Here is a 16,862-nt window from a genome sequence, read left to right on the forward strand (position 1 = left end):
TGGACAACGACGGCATCTTCGTCGGCTCGTCATCGGCCATGAACTGTGTCGGGGCAGTGCGCATGGCGCAGCGGCTGGGGCCCGGCCACACCATCGTCACGTGCCTGTGCGACCAGGGCCACCGCAGCATGTCCAAGCTTTACAGCCCGGAGTATCTTGCGTCGCGAGGGCTGGTCACGCCACAGCGGGGTGCAGCGATGCCAGCGTTTCTGACGCACGCGGAAGACAACGCCGACACGCGCGGTGGTGATGCCAGGCAATAGCAGTGCCAGTGTGTACTTTTGTGTGTGTGTGTGTGTGTGTGTGTGTGTGTGTGTGTGTGTGTGTGTGTGTGTGTGTGTGTGTGTGTGTGTGTGTGTGTGTGTGCGCGCGCGCGCGCTTTTTTTGCGTGTGCGTGCACTGCGGTGCTGGTGGAGTTGCGGACTTTACTGGTAAGGACAAACACACAAGACTCGTTGTCATGTCACATCACTTGGGCATGACATCGACAGCAGAGCAGACAACAACGGAACCACCCATGCACAGCTACTATGAACGAGTTGCCTGGTGATGCACCACAATATGTGTGTGTGTGTGTGTGTGCCTCAAAAGGCGCATCAATACAGCAAAACAGAAAACCAAATCGTGCATGTGTTCTTGTACGAAGCACACAAACAGCTCTTCTGGTGTTGTGGATGTGTGTGTGTGTGTGTGTGCATGTGCTTATTGGGCCTTGATCCTCTGCTGGGTCATGCGGTAGATGATGCTGTCGTAGCCCGGGTCCATGTTGCCGAGGCTGAAGCACGTGAGAAGCAGCGTTGCAAGCAGCAGCAGGCCAAGCCACAGGTTGATGTTCACCGCCACAGGCATGTCCGACTCCAGATAGCAGTGGTTGCCAATGACAACAAAGCCCTCCTTGCACTTGATGCACTTGGACTGTGTCTTCATGACGTTGGCGCCAGTCTTGCAGTCGCACCCGAGATACACGCAATCGCACGGGCCCTTCTCTGGGTCGCAGTCTGCCTTGCACCGCGTCTTGGGGTCCCACGGGTTGCCGTCAGCGTCGGTGGCGCAGAAGCACTTGTACTCCTTGCAGTGCTCAACCCAGGCCGGGTCGCTTGGGGTGAGGTTGGCGTTGTTGGGCACAATGCCCGTGTGCAGGGTGCCAACGTCGTTGAGGGAGCGGCGCATGACGCGGGCGGACACATCCGCACCGCTGGCGCTGCACGCCATCGTCGTCAGGGCACTGCTGCCGTCTGGGAAGAACGAGAACGAGACGAGGGGTGGGGGAGAGGTGAGGGGACGATAGGTGTATGGTGTGAGCCAAGCTATGGTGCAAGCAAGGGAAAGACATGTGTGTATGTATGTATGTATGTATGTATGTATGTATGTATGTATGTATGTATGTATGTATGTATGTATGTATGTATGTATGTATGTATGTATGTATGTATGTATGTATGTATGTATGTATGTATGTATGTATGTATGTATGTATGTGTGTGTGTTGTGGTGTTGCTGGGTGCATGTGCTGAGACGTGAGCAAGAACCTTGGGCGAGGAGGGCTGATGCGTGTGCGATGGTGGCGCGAACAAGGGCAGCGGCGGCAGACTGGGATTCGGCAGGGATGGCGCTCATGTCGATTGTCTCCACAATCACGCGTGGAGACTACGCATAACAAAGCAGGCAAATAGGGGTAGCGGTGGCGGGGGAGGTGAGTGGTGATGTGCGAAATTAGTGAGATGGACAAGAACATGCGTGCGTACGTGCGTGTGTGTGTGTGTACAGGTGTGTATGTGAGGGCGTGCTGTGGCAGATGGATTCAGCAAGCCAATATGGGGAGGAGCCACGTGTCTCACGTTTGTCTGAGCTGCAACGACGGTGTTGGCGGCGGTGATGATGTTGGCAAGGGCGGAGGCGAGCGGGGACGACGCGTCCAAGGGCTCCTCATCGCCAACGATGATGGCCATCTCAGACACACGCACCCCTGGAGCAGGAGGAGGAGGGGGAGGAGGAGGAGGGGAGCATGAATGAGGGCGTCAACGAATTGAGTTAACAAAAGGTGAAGGTGAGGCAAGAGTGTTGACGTGAGAGTGAGGAGCAGAGGCAGCCTGGTGGTTGTTTCTTTTTTCTAGACGAACCTTGGACGTTGTTGAGGATCTCTGTCACTTCAGTGACGGACAGCTGTGCCGTGAATGTGTGTCGCACATGTCACATGCAACGAGAGTGAGCAACGTGCGCGATTAATATCGGCAGACATGTGCCGGCAGACACGCAGATGCAGAGGCACACAAACAAGCAGCCACACCTGGGTGGTTGCAGGGGTGACGAGGCTGTCGGCGCCAAAGGCGGCAGACACATGTGTGGCGAGCGGCTTTGAGGAGGTGGAGGTGGCATACTCCTGTTGTGCGTAAGACGTGTATGCGCAGAAGACAAAAAGCCGGAAAAGGTGAGCAAAGGAGTGTTGTTGTTGTTGTTGTTTAAGTTGTTGTTGTTTAAGTTGTTTAAGTTGTTTAAGTTGTTTAAGTTGTTGTTGTTGTGAGGATGAGAGCGCGCCCGCTTGAGGTCTGCGACAACTGCGGCCAACGTGGCATGGTCAGAACAGCTCGCAGCACATGGACAGCCACGGTGTAGCGAGTGATACACAAAACAGATTGGGTGTGTACCTGGGGCATGATGTTGAAAAGGGCTTCGCTCGCCTCTGGGATGCACTCTGATGAAAGCCGCAGTTGTGTTGTGGAAGGGAAGACAGGGTCAGCAAAGGCAAACAACAACGGATGGGCAGTCGTGTTGTGCGCATTTCTCAATGTTGGTGTCGGGTGTGTGGTGTGTGGATGTGCACTGTTGAACAAACCTTGGTCGCAGCCGGACACTGTGACGTGCAGGGTACGGGAAGGAACATCAAAGGGGCTTGTGCGCGACACGCCAGCCCACACGGTATCCTTTGGCGATGCAATGGCAGAAAGGGAGTGTACACGTGAATGAGCACGTGAGTGAGCATGTGAGTGATCACGTGAGTGAGCACGTGGGCTGAGTGTTGTTGAATGTGGTATCACAAGGTTCAGACCTGCAGGCACACACAAGCACACAAGCGCACAAGCATAGGCACAGGCACACAAGCACACAAGCGCACAAGCATAGGCACAGGCACGCAAACGCAGACAAGCACGCATGCACACACATGTACACAAGCTTACGGTGTTGAGGCCGAGCGAGGCCTTGACCACGTCGTCGACTTGTGATTGGGAAAGGAGGGGTGCGTTTGTGTTGACATCGATGAAGCTTGGGCTCTTCACAAACGCCAAGGTTGCCGCACTGCTTGGTGCCGCCTATTTTACGCACACCATGTGTGAGTATACGTGCGTGGTACACTTGCGTGAGCTGTCGCTGTGTGTACTTCAAGGACAAGCAGCCATCCCCTCACACACTTACACATGCACACACATGCACACACATGCACACACATGTGCACACATGTGCACACACACATGCACACACTCACACACATGCACACACACACATGCACACACACATGCACACACACATGCACACACACATGCACACACATACACTCTCACCTGCAGGGAGGCGACGACAGCCAGCAGCAGCGCACACACGGCAGCAGATGATGATCCACGCATGTTGATGGTCGAGATGGCTTTCTCCTTCTCTTCTGTCTGCACAGCAAAAAATGGAGAGAAATGGAGGATTTGTGCATGTTTTCAGAAACTATTCGGCGACGTGGAGGAACAGGAGGAACACGGCGTGACTGATATCAGTCTCCGTTGCTTGCGAGCGCACAAAGCACAAACAAAGGTGACAAGCAGGACCTTCACCTTGCTTCGCCCTTTCGCTTGAGTTGCTTGTGTGTGATGCGTCTGTGCGTGACCGGATGTTTTGATGTGCCGCGAAGATTACAGCGTGCAGCTGGCCTGGCTGGATGAAGGGATGTGACACGCGCAACACAAGTCGCGTGCAGTGCAAGGCAAGGACGGGAACGCAAGGCTGCAAAGGGACTCAGGACTTCTTCCTCCCTTTGTTCTTTTGTTGGCGCGTGCACGAAACCTTGACACGCGCGTGAACAAGCGACGCGACGCAGTCAAGAAGCAAGAGAAGATGCAGGCTAGCATGCATGAGTAAGTTCTTCACTGCATGCAGGCAAGCTACAAAGACAAAGACAACATGCAAGTGCTTTGTATGGTTGGTACTGTTGTTGTTGTTGTTGCTGTTGTTGTGTGCCCGTGTTTTGCTCCCAAGTACATAATTGGTTGTGTCTGTGCGTGGTTGTGTCTGCATCCATGCCTTTGTTGTGTGCGTGGTGTAGTGGTGTAGTGGTGTGGGTGTTTTCGCCTCTGCATGCCGCCTGCTGGCTCGCCTGCTTGCTTGCTTGCTTGCTTGCGGGCTTTGCTGCTGGGTGTTTGGCTTGGGTTCGTGCCAGTAGCTGCTGGCGTGCTGGCGTGAGCGCACCTCACATCCTCAACGTGCCTGCCGGTGGCGTGCTTGCCCGTGCTTCTTGGCACTGATGTTTTGGCCAGTTGGTCGATGTCTGTGAAACGCGCGCGTGCACTGACATTGTTCGTGGCCCTGTTTTGAATGGCGCTGTGTTGTGCTTGCCGATGTGTCTCTATTCCCTCAAAACCCAACTTTCAGAGAGAGCCTGGCATGTTGAGGTTGTGGGCGTCGCCTGTCAAGTGGGCACGAGCCACACAGCCCTTCGGCAGCTCCACAACCAAGAAGAACAAGTGGCAGCCACATGCCAGTGCTCGTGCTGCACGCGTTCCCTTTGCCTAAACCTCGTTGGAAATCGTGGCGCGCGAGTGCGCACGCGTTCAACCTCAAGCATGCAGGTGTGACCGCTTACCCTCACGCATACCAGTGCATGTGTGTGTTTGTGTGTTTTGGTTGGTTGCCACATGGCTGCATAGTTGGCTGTGTTGCCATCTTGCTCCTGTGGTGTGCAGCAGCAGTTGCTGCCTGGGGTGCATGTGCGTATGTGTGTGCGTGTGGTTCGGTGTTTTGAATGGTGTGGACGACCCATGTTTGCTGGTGTGGTGTTTGCTTGCGCTTGTCGTTGCGACACCCAAGCCCTGACCACAACGTTGCTGTGCGAAGCCCTTATATATGTTTGTTTATGTTTACATTTGAGCACGCCTGTTTGTCTGACAAGCAGAGAGGAGCAAGGCAGCAATGCAGCCAAGATGGCAGCTGTAACAACCTGGGAAGCATGCAGGCATGCCGCATACCAGCACGCCAAGCCAAGTAACGGAATCCAAGTCGCGGGAGTGTGTGTGTGTGTGTGTGTGTGTGTGTGTGTGTGTGTGTGTGTGTGTGTGTGTGTATGTGTATGTGTGTGTGTGTGTGGCTGCGCGACGGACCGTGTCTCGGCTTTCTTGCTGTTGTCTAAGACCTCCCTTTGTGCTGTGCTGTTCCCTTTGTTGCTCCGTACCCTTCCCCCACCCTGCTTCGTTTCAGCTAGCTACCCGTCCTTGATTCCTTTCTTTCCCTCCCTCTTTCTTTCCTTCCTTGGCTCGTTCACAGTGTGTGTTGGATGTGTGCATGTATTGCTCGAATACCACCATGCATGATGGTCACATCGTGTCACAACTACGAATAAAGAAAACCAGAAAGTAAGGCACCAAGCAGAGAAGCGAGTCGAGGATGCTTATGAAGGAAGGGAAGAGGAAGAAGAGGAGGAGGAGGAAGAAGAAGAGGTTCGTCGCTTACGACACCGCAAGCAAAACCAAAAGCATCACCTTCACATCATGAGCAAGGAGACCGCCCGAATAAGTTAAAGAGAGCGCCATAGGCGTGCACACAAGAGGGGAAATAACATCACAAAGGCGAGTGGTGCTTGTTAGGAGAGGTGGTGTTGGTGTGTGCACGCGAAGGAGAGGACGGACGCTGGCTGCTTGTGTCTGAGCGCCGCGGGCTTGTGTGGGCGCTTCCTGCTGCGGTCCAGGCGTGGGCTTGGCGGCGATGCCATGAGCAGGCGCTCCAGGACGCGCGGATCGGAGGCGCTGCGGCGGCGGCCGAAGACGGGCGATTGCGTGCCGGAGGTGGCCCGGGTCGGGGTGTGCGCACGGCGCTGCGGCATGGCTGCGGCGGTTCTGCGAGGCGGTGGCGCGAGCGGCGGCGCGATGTGCAGGAACCTGTGCTCGAGCTCCATCTCCACGTCGTCGTCGGTGGCCGTGGCGGCGCCGGTGTGGGTTGGCGTGGCGACGGCGCTGTCGCAAATGTCGCTCACGTCGCTGACATCGGACACGGTCGGGGAGGTGAGGTTGGAGATGGTGGCGGCCTCGAAGAGCGCGTCCAGGCTCTCTGGGGTGAAGCACTCCTCTGTGGTGTCCTCGTCGTTGTGGACATCGGGTGTTGGCAGGGAGAGGGAGAGCGATGCGGTGGTGTGTCCACGGCGCATGGCCAGGCCGCTGCTGGTGCTGCTGCTGGTGGTGTGTTGCATGGGCTTGTGCGTGTGTGACGCCGCATGCTTGTGGCTCGAGGCCGAGTCTGAGCTCATGGTGCTGGCGTGTGTGGTTGTCGTCGTCGTCGTGGTGTAGATGGCCGGGGGCTGATCTGGGGCGGCGTCGCTGGCACGGCGGTCCAGCGTGGGGATGGTGAGGGAGAGGGTCCTGCGAGCCATGGCGGTGATGGCTGGGGTCGCTGATTGAGCTGTTTGGCTTTGGTGTGCGCGTGTTCAGGAGCAAATGGTAGGCAAAGGCGATGATATTGAGAGGGGAGCGGGTTTGTGCTTTTGGTGTGGCTTTGCTTGCTTGCTTGGCTGTTGCTGGTTCCAGGATGTGGTGGAGAAAATGAATGTGGGGGAGTGGTTGGTTCACGTTCAATGACGGCGAAGGTGGGCTGTGTATTGTGTGAATGAGTGTGCGTGAGTGCCTGCGTGCGGTCATTGACGATGCATGTGTCTGCTGCGAGCGATACGTGTGTCCGTCCTGTGCTTGGGGAGTCCGAGGCAAAACTGGGCGGCGAGGGAAGTTGTGTTTGCTTGGGTCGGGAAAGGTGATGTGTGCGTTGCATGTGTGTGTGTGTGTGTGTGCACTTGTTTTGTTGTGGTTGGTGTTGTCAGTGGTGCAATGCAAGAAGCAAGCAACAAAACAACAAGCAAGAAGACATCACGTTTGGTTGGCGCGTGTGGAAACGGTGTGTGTGTCACACCACACCCGACACACGACACGTCATTAACGCGCCGTGTGGTGAGTCTGTTTCGGCTGGGTTGGGTGCGGTTGGAGGGGCGTGTTGCGTGTTTCTGTGTGCGTGTGTCTGTGTGTGTGTAATCTTGAGTCGTGGCGTTTCGGCCAACCAGTCAGTGAGATGCAGACAACCACCTGCAAGACTGCGTCGTTGTCCAGCACGCCACACGACATGCACACCACTCTGTGACACACAAAGGTGCTGGTGCATTGATATGCAACCCTGTGTGCGCATGACGATTGCCAACGCTTGGGTAGGATTGTGTTGTGTGCTTGGGGGCGGCTGGCACGTTCCGTGTGCACGCCGGCCATTGGTGCGCATCATCCAACAAATTTCGTGTGCCTGCAAGCAAGCAAAGCAATACCTGACTGATTCGTTTGCACGCTGCATGTCGACGAAGGTGGAGGGAGACGCACAAGCAAGACACAGCAACGGGAAGGTTTAGGCTTCGTTGGCCTTCGCTTCCAACTTCGCTTCCACTTCGCTTGCAATTCGCTCCCACTTCGCTTTCTTGTGTTGTGGGACAATGTGTGTAGAGGCTTCGGTGGAGCTGGGGTCCGTGTTGGGTGAGATTCAGGCGTTTCAATGGAGCTTGCTGCTTGCTTGGCACACGCTTAAACCTGCAGTCGTGCGGTTGCAAGAACAGCAACCACCAAAGCACACAACAAGCACAACAAGCACGCCAGTCCAACAACATCTTGGATGGTCTTGCATCGGGACAGGAATGCGGGGATGACGTTCGTCTGTTCGTTGCGAGCGTCACGTGCTGGTTGCGTTGATGTCATTGGCAGCGCGTTTGGCTTGCATTCATTGCGGAAGTGCATCTCACATCACCTCATCTTGCACTCGAATGCCGATTCAAAAGTTTGTGCTGAGTCAGCGAAAAGCAGAGGTTTGTTGATTCGTGCGAAGCAAGGAGACACAAACAGAAAGACAAACAAACACAGCGCGAGCGACTGCCAACACCGCACACACACATCATCATCATCATCATCATCATCATCATCAACAACAACAACAGAGCAAACCAAGCCACCAGACAACGAGCAAGCCAAGCGAGGTTCACGCCATGCCAGGCAAGAAGACACAGCAGCAGCAGCAGCAGCAGCAGCAGCAGCAGCAGCAGAAGAAGAAGAAGAAGAAGCCTGCTGGCGCGGCGAAGGTGGTGCGCAAAAGGGCAAGCGTGCTCCAGCACTTTGAGGAGGCTCCACTGTACGGTTGCTGTGTACAACAGCAACAGCAACAGCAGGGACGGCAGCAACGAGGGTGTGTGGTGTTTGTGTGTGGTGGCGGTGGCAAGGGTGATTACGGTGTACCAAATGCACTGACGGCATTGCACCTCAAGGACGCCTCATCCACCGTGCTGGCCACACACGTCGACAAGCGTGGCACCTTCAACCTTGTCGCCTCACACCCGGTGTGTGGGATTGTGTGATGGTGTGTGTGTGTGTGCGATAGTGTGTGAGTGAGTGTGTGTGTGTGTGAGTGAGTGAGTGAGCGAGTGTGTGTGTGTGTGTGTGAGTGTGTGAGTGGCGTGTGTGAGTGAGTGGCGTGTGTGTGTGAGTGAGTGTACGTGTGTGAGTGAGTGAGCGCACGTGTGTGTGATAGTGTGTGATGGCGAGCGAGTGTGTGATGGTGTGTGAGAATGTGTGTGTGTGTGTGTGTGATGGTTAGCGGGTCAGCTTGAAGATACCCGCCCCCCCCCCAAATTAAGCACATATCACACGGCATGCCATGGCGTGTTTGTTGACGCCATTGCGGCCTGCCTGCGGGATGTACTGAACAGAACTGCAGAACAGTTGTCAGCAGCATCGACGGGGACGTGGTCGTGTTTGATTTCGATGGATCAAGCTCCTTCAAGGAAACAGCAACAATCACCGCAGACTTTGACAAGGACGTACGTCTCGCCCAACTCGTTTGCAATCTAGAACCACACACAAACACATCAATACACAAGCGCACGCACGCGTACATAACAAACACTCTGCATGCCACCACTCTCGTTGCCCTGTCTTTACTTCAAGTTATGCACCCAGCCACACACACACCCACCCACACACACACACACACACACACACACACACACATACACGCACACACGCATGTAGGATGCAGTCGTGGCAGCGGCAGTGTTCAGTCCCAGTGGTCGATGGCTCGGTGAGCTCCATGCCCGGCTGTTTGCATGCAAACGCGGATCACAGATGATGCCTTGTACTTGCAATCGCACCGCCCTCCACGTCCACCTGCTTGCCTCATCTCCCCCCCCCACACACACGCACGCACTCATATGTTGGCAGCCACCGGTGGAGAGGAAGGCGTGGTGCGTGTGTGGCCGTTCCCAGCCCTTGAGGATCCACACACCATCAGACTCGGCAGCAAGGTGCCATCACTGTGTGTGTGGATGTGTGTGTGTGCGTGTAAAGCCTCTGTTTCCCTTGCTCTTGCTCTTTCCCAGGATTTTGTCACTCACCATCCGCCCCCCACTCATTGCTCACTGCTCACACTTGTCAATAGGTGGAGTCGTTGGCGTTTGATGCGTCGGGGAAGCTGTTGGCATGCGCACGTCGGGGGTCAGCAGAGGTGGCCGTCTGGCACACTGTTACAAAGAAGATGCACAAGACCATTTCATGGTGCGTTGCGTTGCTGCGTGTGTGGTGCATATGCATGTGCGCAACAGTGTCAACGTGTCTGTACACTCTCATGCGCTTGCGTTTCTGACCACACACACACACACACACACACACACACACACATACCCCCCCCTCCCCACACACACACAGGCGGAGCGAGACGCATGTGCAGCGGGCGTGTGCATTCGCCCGCATTGGCGAACACGACGACTTTCTGTTCACGGCAAGCAATGCGCGAGACCCAAATAAAGACAAGGCATTTGTCGTTCAGTGGGACGCGGCAACATGGGCGCCAACAGCGCTGCAGCCGCTACGAAAACCCGCCCTCACAACGCTCGCAACCAGGTGCGCTCTCAGCGCTGCTGTGGTTGCTCAGCGGACTATGTTGCTGGTGGTGGTGGTGGTGGTGGTGGTGGTGGTGGTGGTGGTGGTGGTGGTAGTGTTGCTGCTCTTGCTGTTGTTCATGTTGCAGTTTCGCTCCCCACTCCCTGCAGTGCGTGTTGATATGCGCCCTTTGCGCCCTTTGCGCCCTTTGTGTTTGTTGTTTTGTTGTTCAAGTGCACGTGCGTGCACGCTTGCGTCTGCCACTTGCATCACATGGTCTCACGTGCTTGCTCATGATGCGCATGGGCGCCTGCTTCATCCTGCCGGCTGTACCCACTCCATCAACCCTGCACAGCCCCTCTGGCCAGTATTGCGCCGTGGGTGATGTGGAGGGTGGTGTCACCATCCTTGATGCAGAAACTCTCAAGGTTAGATCCGCACACGCCCTGCACATGGCAGTGCTGCTTGTCCTCGATTAGCAGACACACTGTTGTGCACAATTCATGCACACTTTGTCATGCCCAGGTCACCGTCCACACCACACCACACTGTCCACACCCCACAGTCTACCGCCCTCAATCAAAGTAATGCCCCCCCCCCTCCAAAACACACCTCGCAGGTGCTGGTGCGGGCGCAGCCGCACGTGCTGTTTGTGACATCGTTGGCATTTGTGCCGCCATCAGAGACGCAGCAAGAGGCCGTCATCAGCGTATCTGGTGACCAGGCGTGCTTCCTCACTCCCGTCAAGGCAACTCCAGGTGCACTGTTGTCGTCGTGTGTGTGTGTGTGTGAGTGTGTGTGTGTGTGTGTGTGATCTTGTGTGTGTGTGATCTTGTGTGTGTGTGTGTGATCTTGTGTGTGTGTGTGTGTGTGTGATCGTGGAAGGGTGAAAGGTTGGGTGATTGCACGGCAGCTTTGTTCATGCCAAATCACACACAACAGACACGACGACAACTTGCCCACTCACGTCACCCTCCCGCCCCTTTCTCTCTCAACTTGTTGCAATGCACACCAGCTTGGCAAACGGGATTGCTTGTTCTCCTGCTCAGCGTCATCGTCGGTGTCATTGCGCATTTCATCATCAACGTTCTTCCCGCAGCCACAGCTGCATAACACACACACACACACACACACACACACACACACACACACACACACACACACACACACACTTGCTGCATGCCTTCTCTCCTCTTGGCTTTTTGTTCTTTCCTGTTATCGCTGGCGCGTGTCAAGTAACGATAGAAGAGAATTGAACACCACACCGCCACCGCCGTCCGTGTGCGGTCCATGATGTGTTGTTGGTTTGGGGTTTTTATGGGTGTTGTTCCTTGTTGACAGAGGACAAACAAAACCGCACACACCAACACACGAACAACACACGGAAATGCACACGCAAGATCACACGACAAAAGATACATGACACAGCGCAACAGAACAAAGTCAAGATCTGACACAACACGACACACAGTTAATGATTGACGTGAGCCAGGCACAAGCTGGTTGGCCGATTGGGCCATGCATTGCCCACAACAGCGCAACTGGACAGCAAGCACGCCCACACGCAATCAACAACAGCAGCAAACCAACATGGACACAAAACCAAGCTTCGTCAACAGCAAACGGTGACACGACTTGACTACAGCAAGGGCTGAGAGCCATGCGTTCGTGCAAGCACGAAAGTGTGCCTGCAAGCACATGTTTACTCCTCAGCGGCGGGCTCGGCGTCGCCATCAGCGGCCGTCTCCTCGGCAGCAGGGGCGGCGGCCTCCTGCAATGCCAGTTGACGCGAGGTGGGTGTGAGCGAGGTGGGCGCGAGTACAGTGGAGTGAGTGAATGGGGTGGAGTTGTTGGAAAATGCATTGTTGTTGTTGTTGTTGTTGTTGTTGTTGTTGTTGTCGTCGTCGTCGTTGTTGTTGTTGTTGTTGTTGTGGCGGCGAAAGACAGCAGCCTACGCATCCAAGTGCTCACAAGTCACAACATGAACAGACACAGACACAGACACACTCAAAAGCACAGCACAGCACCTGGTCCTGCTTCTGCTGGTACTCGTCGAGCTGGCGATCAAGGTCTGATGCGTCCACAGAGACCTTTCCAGTCTGGTACAGGTCAAGCTGTGCATCAAGTGCATCCTTGCTCACAGCTGATGGGGCGGGGAGGGGCAGCAATGGAAGGAAGCAACGGATGGACGTGAGAGTGGGACAAGAGGGGTTGTATGCATGAACAGATGCGTGTGAGTGAGTGTATGAGTGTGTATGAGTGAGTGTATATGAGTGTGCGTGTGGGAGAGCGTCTGCAAAGAAGGACGCGAAGAAGGAGAAGGAAGCACACGGAACAACGACAACACAGGCGAGCTACAACTGCAAGTACCGAAACTGCCCACGCACTGTCGCCAATTCTCGTGGTTGCACTCACGTGTCTCCTTCTTCTCGCGGCGGTTGGCAGCACCACGTCCACGACTGCCACGGCCGCGCTGGGCACCGCGACCACGCGTCGTGCGGCCCCCGCGGGAGGAGCGCGGCACACGCGGCCCAGACGACACTGCAGGCGTGATGTTGGTGACGATTGGTGGTGGTGGTGGTGGTGGTGGTGGTGGTGGTGGTGGTGGTGAGGAAGAGGAGGAGGAGGCTGGAGTGACAAAAGATATAAGAGTGGCAGCCACCACGTGTATCGTGGGATCTGCTCGGATAAAAGCATGCAGCACCTTTGGCCAGCTTGCACCATCCTCATCCTCATTACCCATCCACGAAACGCCTCCCAGCAGCAATTCCACCACCACCACCACCACCACCACCACCACCACCACCACCACCACCACCACCACCACCACCACCGCCACCACCACCACCGCCACCACCACCACTACTACGACGGCTGGCGTGCGTAACTGCACCTGGGACGGGGACGGGGACGGGGACGCGTTGGACGAGGTCGCCGGGGCGGCCAACAAAGGACACCTTCATCGGCTTTGTGTCAAGATACCGCCCGTTGTACTCCTCAACTGCGGCTGCAGCGTCCTTGCTGCAGCCGTGAGCACACGCGCGCAGTGCATTTGAGGGGGAGAAAGGTGAGGCCAGCGAGTAGCACACGCAAACGGTGGCCGTATTTGGGGAAAACAGAAGCAGACAAATTCCACCACAACGGTGTGTGTGTGTGTGTTCATGTGTGTGTGTGTTAATGTGTGTTAATGTGTGAGAGCGTGAGCTGTACCTGCGGGCAAACTCGACCTCAGCGACGCCGAGGGAGCGGCCGGCGCGGTCGTAGTGGATCGAGTAGTCGACGAGCTGCCCAATGGCGCCAAACAGTTGCTGCAGGGACACACATGTCAACAAGTTGCCGGGTGGAGGGAGGAGGGTGAGGGATAAGCATATGGCATGGCGTGGTCTGGGCTGCGTGCACGCACATGAATGTTTGGATGCAGCCACGACCATTGACAAAAACCACTCACACGTGAACACACGCAAACATGAACGCGCACGCACGAGAGCACGCACACATGAACACGCACGCACGAGAGCACACCCACACCCACACAAATAGCGACGCTTGCTGACCTCAATGTCCGACTCTGTAACGCCGTAGTCGAGGTTCTCCACAAGAAGCTTGGCGGAGCGCGGGGTGGGCGCGGGCGCAGACATTGGGGCTGCACCGCAATAATGCACCGCAACGTAACGCAAGACGTGGTGTGAGGGCGGGTCGAGTGTGTGTGAGTGTGAGTGTGAGTGTGAGTGTGAGTGTGTGTGTGTGTGTGTGTGTGTATGTGTGTAAAGTAGGTTGGTTTGGGAGGATCAAAGATTCAAGTATCCTCCTCAGTTGGATTCACGCCACCACCGACACGATCACCCACGCCGGACGATCGTCAATCACGTGTTCTCTCGCATGATGCTGTATCCTCTCCCTTTCACCGCCGCCATCACCGCCACTGTCTCGGGCACATCGGTTTCTTACCGGCAAATGCGCGGCTGTCGTGCTGGTAGAACTGGTTGCGGGGCTGTATTGGATGGCGTTGAAATGCCAAGGACGCGTGGGCACGACGGCGTTCATGACGATCACCATGATGAGGATAGCGGGCGAAGAGGATGAGGAAGGCAGGTAGAGGGTGAGGGTGATTCGGAGAGGGGTTGGACAGTGGGCTTGATGGGTCAAGGGTTCAGAAGGAGCCAAAATGAAGGCCGCGCGTTCCGGTTGGCATGCGGCGGCGACCACATACCGAGCGCGAGGTGTAAGGGGCGTTGCGGCGACGCGAGTCCTGTGTGCGCGGGCGGCTGCTGCTGGCACCACGGCCGCGACCACGACCGCGACGGCCACCGCGACCACGACCGCGGGTCTGGCGCTCTACACATAACGCAGCAAATACAAGCAAGGGCGCAAGCACAAAGCAGCAAACACAACGGTATGCAACCAGTGTGCGTGAGCGTGAGCGAGTGGAATCGGTGGATGGCAAGGAGGCCAGGGTGATCAGCAGCTAATCTTTGGGAGGGGGGCGGTCCAACAAGACGAAGAAGGGGGGGGGGGCATGTACCAACAGGATCATGACTGACACAACAGCAATACTGCGCCACGCAACCACGGACAAACCAAACAGCAAAACACAGTACCTGCGCGGTCTTGCTCAATGAGAGCATCGAGGGACATATCAACTTTCGACTGCAGCCATAGCAAAGAGCAGAGCAAGGAAGGGACATGCACGTCCAAGTGAGATCAAAGAAGCAGCCGCGCATCACATCCCGTTCCAACAACACCACGTAACAACAGCAAGGCGCACAAGAGGTACAAGCATCTCCACCACAGTATCAGTGCACTCTCTTCTGGATCCTCGTGCTTGGGATCCGCACACAAGCACTCATTACAACAGACGCACGCATGCATGTACACGTTGGGCCACGCCTCTCACCATGCTTGGCTGTTGTTGCTGGAGTGAACCGAGGGTGAACCGAGGGTGGATGTGATGTGATGCGATGTGAGAGAGGGGATGAGTGGGGGCACTGGAACAACAGAACAAGCAGATGAGAGAGAGAGAGAGAGTGGAGAGAGACACAAACGATCGCACACTGCAGTTGCAAATTGCATCCACACGCAGCCGTTGCGGTGCAATTTGCAAATTTCACAGAAAACGGACGAGACCAGGCAAGCACGAACGAAGCAGAGGAAGAAGAGGAAGAGGAACACAGTCTTGAGGCATCAAGCGAGCGAGCGAGCGAGCGAGCCAAGGGCCTTCCTTTCCTGTCTAGCTTGAGAGGCTCAAGGTGCATGTATGAGCGCGTGTTTTGCGAAGAAGAACACACGCACTCTGCGCAGTGAGCTGCTATTGTCATGTCCGTTCTCAAGTTCTTCAGGGGTCTGGACATCTCCGGAACCAGTTTCAAGGTGTGTGTGTTTGGATGGATGTGTGTCCATGGGTATGTATGCATACGTGGATGGATGTGTGTTCATGGGTATGTGTGCATATGTGGATGGATGTGTTGTTTGTGGTGTTGAGTTGCTGTGTTGTTTGTGGTGTTTGTTCTTCGCAGTGCCACGCGTACCGCGCTTGTGTGTGCAGCAGGCGTGCGTTGCATTGCCAAGTGCTGAGATGCCTTTGCAGCAGCTCACTTTGGGGTGTGTTTGGATTTTAGGATGACCCATTCCCGTCCGAGGTGGATCGGCTGTTGAACGTGCGCTGGATCAAACTCAACAGTTGTGATCTGGACATGCTTCCATCCGCCGTCAACAGGTGCGTGCTGTGCTGTGCTGTGTGTGTGTGTGTGTGTGTGTGTGTGTGTGTGTGTGTGTGTGTGTGTGTGTGTGTGTACACGTTTGTTTGTGCCGCGCGCGCGCGTGTGTGTGTGTGTGTGTTCTCTTTCTCTGTTCGTGGGTACATGTCAATTCAGTATGGTGTGTGCTTACCCTTGGTGTTGCATGCTGCCGCTTTGCAGGCTGCCCAAGCTGGAGTACGTCTCCATCAAGAACAATGAGCTGCTCAGCATCGGACCCAGTGTCACACAACTCACCAGCTTGGTGAGTGCACATGGCTGTGTTTGCGTGTACTTGCGTGCTTCTCCATCTGTTTGCCTGCCTGCCTGCCTGCCTGCCTGCCTGCGTAGCTGCCCACATATTGCTTTCTCACAAGGACACGCTGTCGTGATGGTGCTGCGCCACCTGTATTGCAGCGGTCGTTCCGGGCGGCCAACAACGCGCTTGAAGCCGAAGACATTTCCCGCGAACTGTACAAGCTGGAGGACCTCACCACGCTCGACCTCTCCTCCAACAGCATCGATTGCATCCCAGAGGGCATGACAGAGGCAACGGGTCTCCTTGGTGCGTTGCCTGTGTGTGTGTGCGTGCGTGTGCGTGTGCGCGTGCGTGTGTGTGCGTGTGCGCGTGCGTGTGTGTGCGTGTGCGCGTGCGTGTGTGTGCGTGTGCGCGTGCGTGTGCGTGTGTGTTGTGTATATGTGTGTGTGTTTGCGTGTGCGTGTGTGCGTGTGCGTGTGCATGTTTGTCCCTACGAATTGCCATATCTACAACTTTACTCGCTGCCACTGCTCACACTCGCACTATGTGTGTTTGCGTACGTGTACAGTGCTGGATCTGAGCCACAACAAGCTGAAGGACCTTTCCCGCGTCTTTCTTGTCAAGGTCACCGACATTGAGTTCCTTGATCTCAGCCACAACCAAAATCACCACCCTCCCCGCCCGCAGCTTCGACGGTGTGTGTGTGTGTGTGTGTGTGTGTGTGTGTGTGTGTGT

At 55.7% G+C, this 16,862-nt stretch overlaps 6 protein-coding genes across 6 annotated transcripts in view; 3 read left to right on the forward strand and 3 right to left on the reverse strand.

Moving 5' to 3' along the window:
* The window catches only part of PTSG_04093 (cysteine synthase), a gene marked incomplete at both ends in the record, with an annotated part of 1,275 nt that extends 1,012 nt beyond the window's left edge, over positions 1-263 (forward strand). The window contains one exon of the mRNA XM_004994932.1: positions 1-263. This exon is cut by the window's left edge and continues 1,012 nt beyond it. Within this exon, the coding sequence (XP_004994989.1) occupies positions 1-263 (263 nt within the window).
* A 104-nt stretch (positions 264-367) lies between these two features.
* On the reverse strand, positions 368-3,662 carry PTSG_04094 (uncharacterized protein). Its single transcript, XM_004994933.1, has 9 exons — positions 3,558-3,662; positions 3,177-3,308; positions 2,834-2,921; positions 2,646-2,692; positions 2,288-2,380; positions 2,121-2,163; positions 1,839-1,966; positions 1,530-1,647; positions 368-1,235 (listed from the first exon to the last, which is right to left on the reverse strand). Exons 1-9 carry the CDS (start codon positions 3,618-3,620, stop codon positions 703-705), a joined length of 1,245 nt encoding a protein of 414 aa, XP_004994990.1. The 5' UTR covers positions 3,621-3,662; the 3' UTR covers positions 368-702.
* A 1,864-nt stretch (positions 3,663-5,526) lies between these two features.
* On the reverse strand, positions 5,527-7,126 carry PTSG_04095 (uncharacterized protein). Its single transcript, XM_004994934.1, has one exon. The coding sequence runs from the start codon at positions 6,879-6,881 to the stop codon at positions 5,700-5,702; it is 1,182 nt and encodes a 393-aa protein (XP_004994991.1). The 5' UTR covers positions 6,882-7,126; the 3' UTR covers positions 5,527-5,699.
* A 915-nt stretch (positions 7,127-8,041) lies between these two features.
* PTSG_04096 (uncharacterized protein) lies at positions 8,042-11,453 on the forward strand. The gene is made up of 9 exons (XM_004994935.1): positions 8,042-8,599; positions 8,969-9,079; positions 9,291-9,339; positions 9,480-9,562; positions 9,697-9,812; positions 9,963-10,157; positions 10,492-10,564; positions 10,756-10,894; positions 11,152-11,453. The coding sequence occupies exons 1-9, from the start codon at positions 8,252-8,254 to the stop codon at positions 11,247-11,249; spliced, it is 1,212 nt and encodes a 403-aa protein (XP_004994992.1). The 5' UTR covers positions 8,042-8,251; the 3' UTR covers positions 11,250-11,453.
* On the reverse strand, positions 11,435-15,218 carry PTSG_04097 (uncharacterized protein). Its single transcript, XM_004994936.1, has 10 exons — positions 15,031-15,218; positions 14,735-14,783; positions 14,347-14,471; positions 14,085-14,127; positions 13,691-13,779; positions 13,347-13,444; positions 13,030-13,157; positions 12,552-12,677; positions 12,164-12,279; positions 11,435-11,907 (listed from the first exon to the last, which is right to left on the reverse strand). The coding sequence occupies exons 1-10, from the start codon at positions 15,031-15,033 to the stop codon at positions 11,839-11,841; spliced, it is 846 nt and encodes a 281-aa protein (XP_004994993.1). The 5' UTR covers positions 15,034-15,218; the 3' UTR covers positions 11,435-11,838.
* The window catches only part of PTSG_04098 (uncharacterized protein), a 12,446-nt gene continuing 10,778 nt past the window's right edge, over positions 15,195-16,862 (forward strand). Inside the window, exons 1-5 of the mRNA XM_004994937.1 lie at positions 15,195-15,503; positions 15,752-15,849; positions 16,052-16,133; positions 16,286-16,433; positions 16,696-16,822. Of these exons, the coding sequence (XP_004994994.1) occupies positions 15,450-15,503; positions 15,752-15,849; positions 16,052-16,133; positions 16,286-16,433; positions 16,696-16,822 (509 nt within the window). The 5' untranslated portion in view covers positions 15,195-15,449. The remainder of the gene's footprint in view (positions 15,504-15,751; positions 15,850-16,051; positions 16,134-16,285; positions 16,434-16,695; positions 16,823-16,862) is intronic.

The sequence above is a fragment of the Salpingoeca rosetta genome (assembly GCF_000188695.1).
Source record: "Salpingoeca rosetta unplaced genomic scaffold supercont1.9, whole genome shotgun sequence".
Classification (NCBI taxonomy): domain Eukaryota; class Choanoflagellata; order Craspedida; family Salpingoecidae; genus Salpingoeca; species Salpingoeca rosetta.

What these genes read in the sequence shown, in the direction of transcription:
- PTSG_04094 (XM_004994933.1), bottom strand. Translation starts at nt 3,620, where the DNA reads ATGCGTGGATCATCATCTGCTGCCGTGTGTGCGCTGCTGCTGGCTGTC. An exon ending in CCTCGCTCGGCCTCAACACC is followed by an intron (nt 2,922 to 3,176) that starts GTAAGCTTGTGT and finishes GCATCGCCAAAG; the next exon opens with GATACCGTGTGGGCTGGCGT. An exon ending in TCACCCCTGCAACCACCCAG is followed by an intron (nt 2,164 to 2,287) that starts GTGTGGCTGCTT and finishes TTCACGGCACAG; the next exon opens with CTGTCCGTCACTGAAGTGAC.
- PTSG_04095 (XM_004994934.1), bottom strand. Translation starts at nt 6,881, where the DNA reads ATGACCGCACGCAGGCACTCACGCACACTCATTCACACAATACACAGC.
- PTSG_04096 (XM_004994935.1), top strand. Translation starts at nt 8,252, where the DNA reads ATGCCAGGCAAGAAGACACAGCAGCAGCAGCAGCAGCAGCAGCAGCAG. An exon ending in CCATCAGACTCGGCAGCAAG is followed by an intron (nt 9,563 to 9,696) that starts GTGCCATCACTG and finishes ACTTGTCAATAG; the next exon opens with GTGGAGTCGTTGGCGTTTGA. An exon ending in TTGATGCAGAAACTCTCAAG is followed by an intron (nt 10,565 to 10,755) that starts GTTAGATCCGCA and finishes CACACCTCGCAG; the next exon opens with GTGCTGGTGCGGGCGCAGCC.
- PTSG_04097 (XM_004994936.1), bottom strand. An exon ending in CCCCTTACACCTCGCGCTCG is followed by an intron (nt 14,128 to 14,346) that starts GTATGTGGTCGC and finishes CATCCAATACAG; the next exon opens with CCCCGCAACCAGTTCTACCA. An exon ending in CGTCCCCGTCCCCGTCCCAG is followed by an intron (nt 12,678 to 13,029) that starts GTGCAGTTACGC and finishes TCACGCCTGCAG; the next exon opens with TGTCGTCTGGGCCGCGTGTG.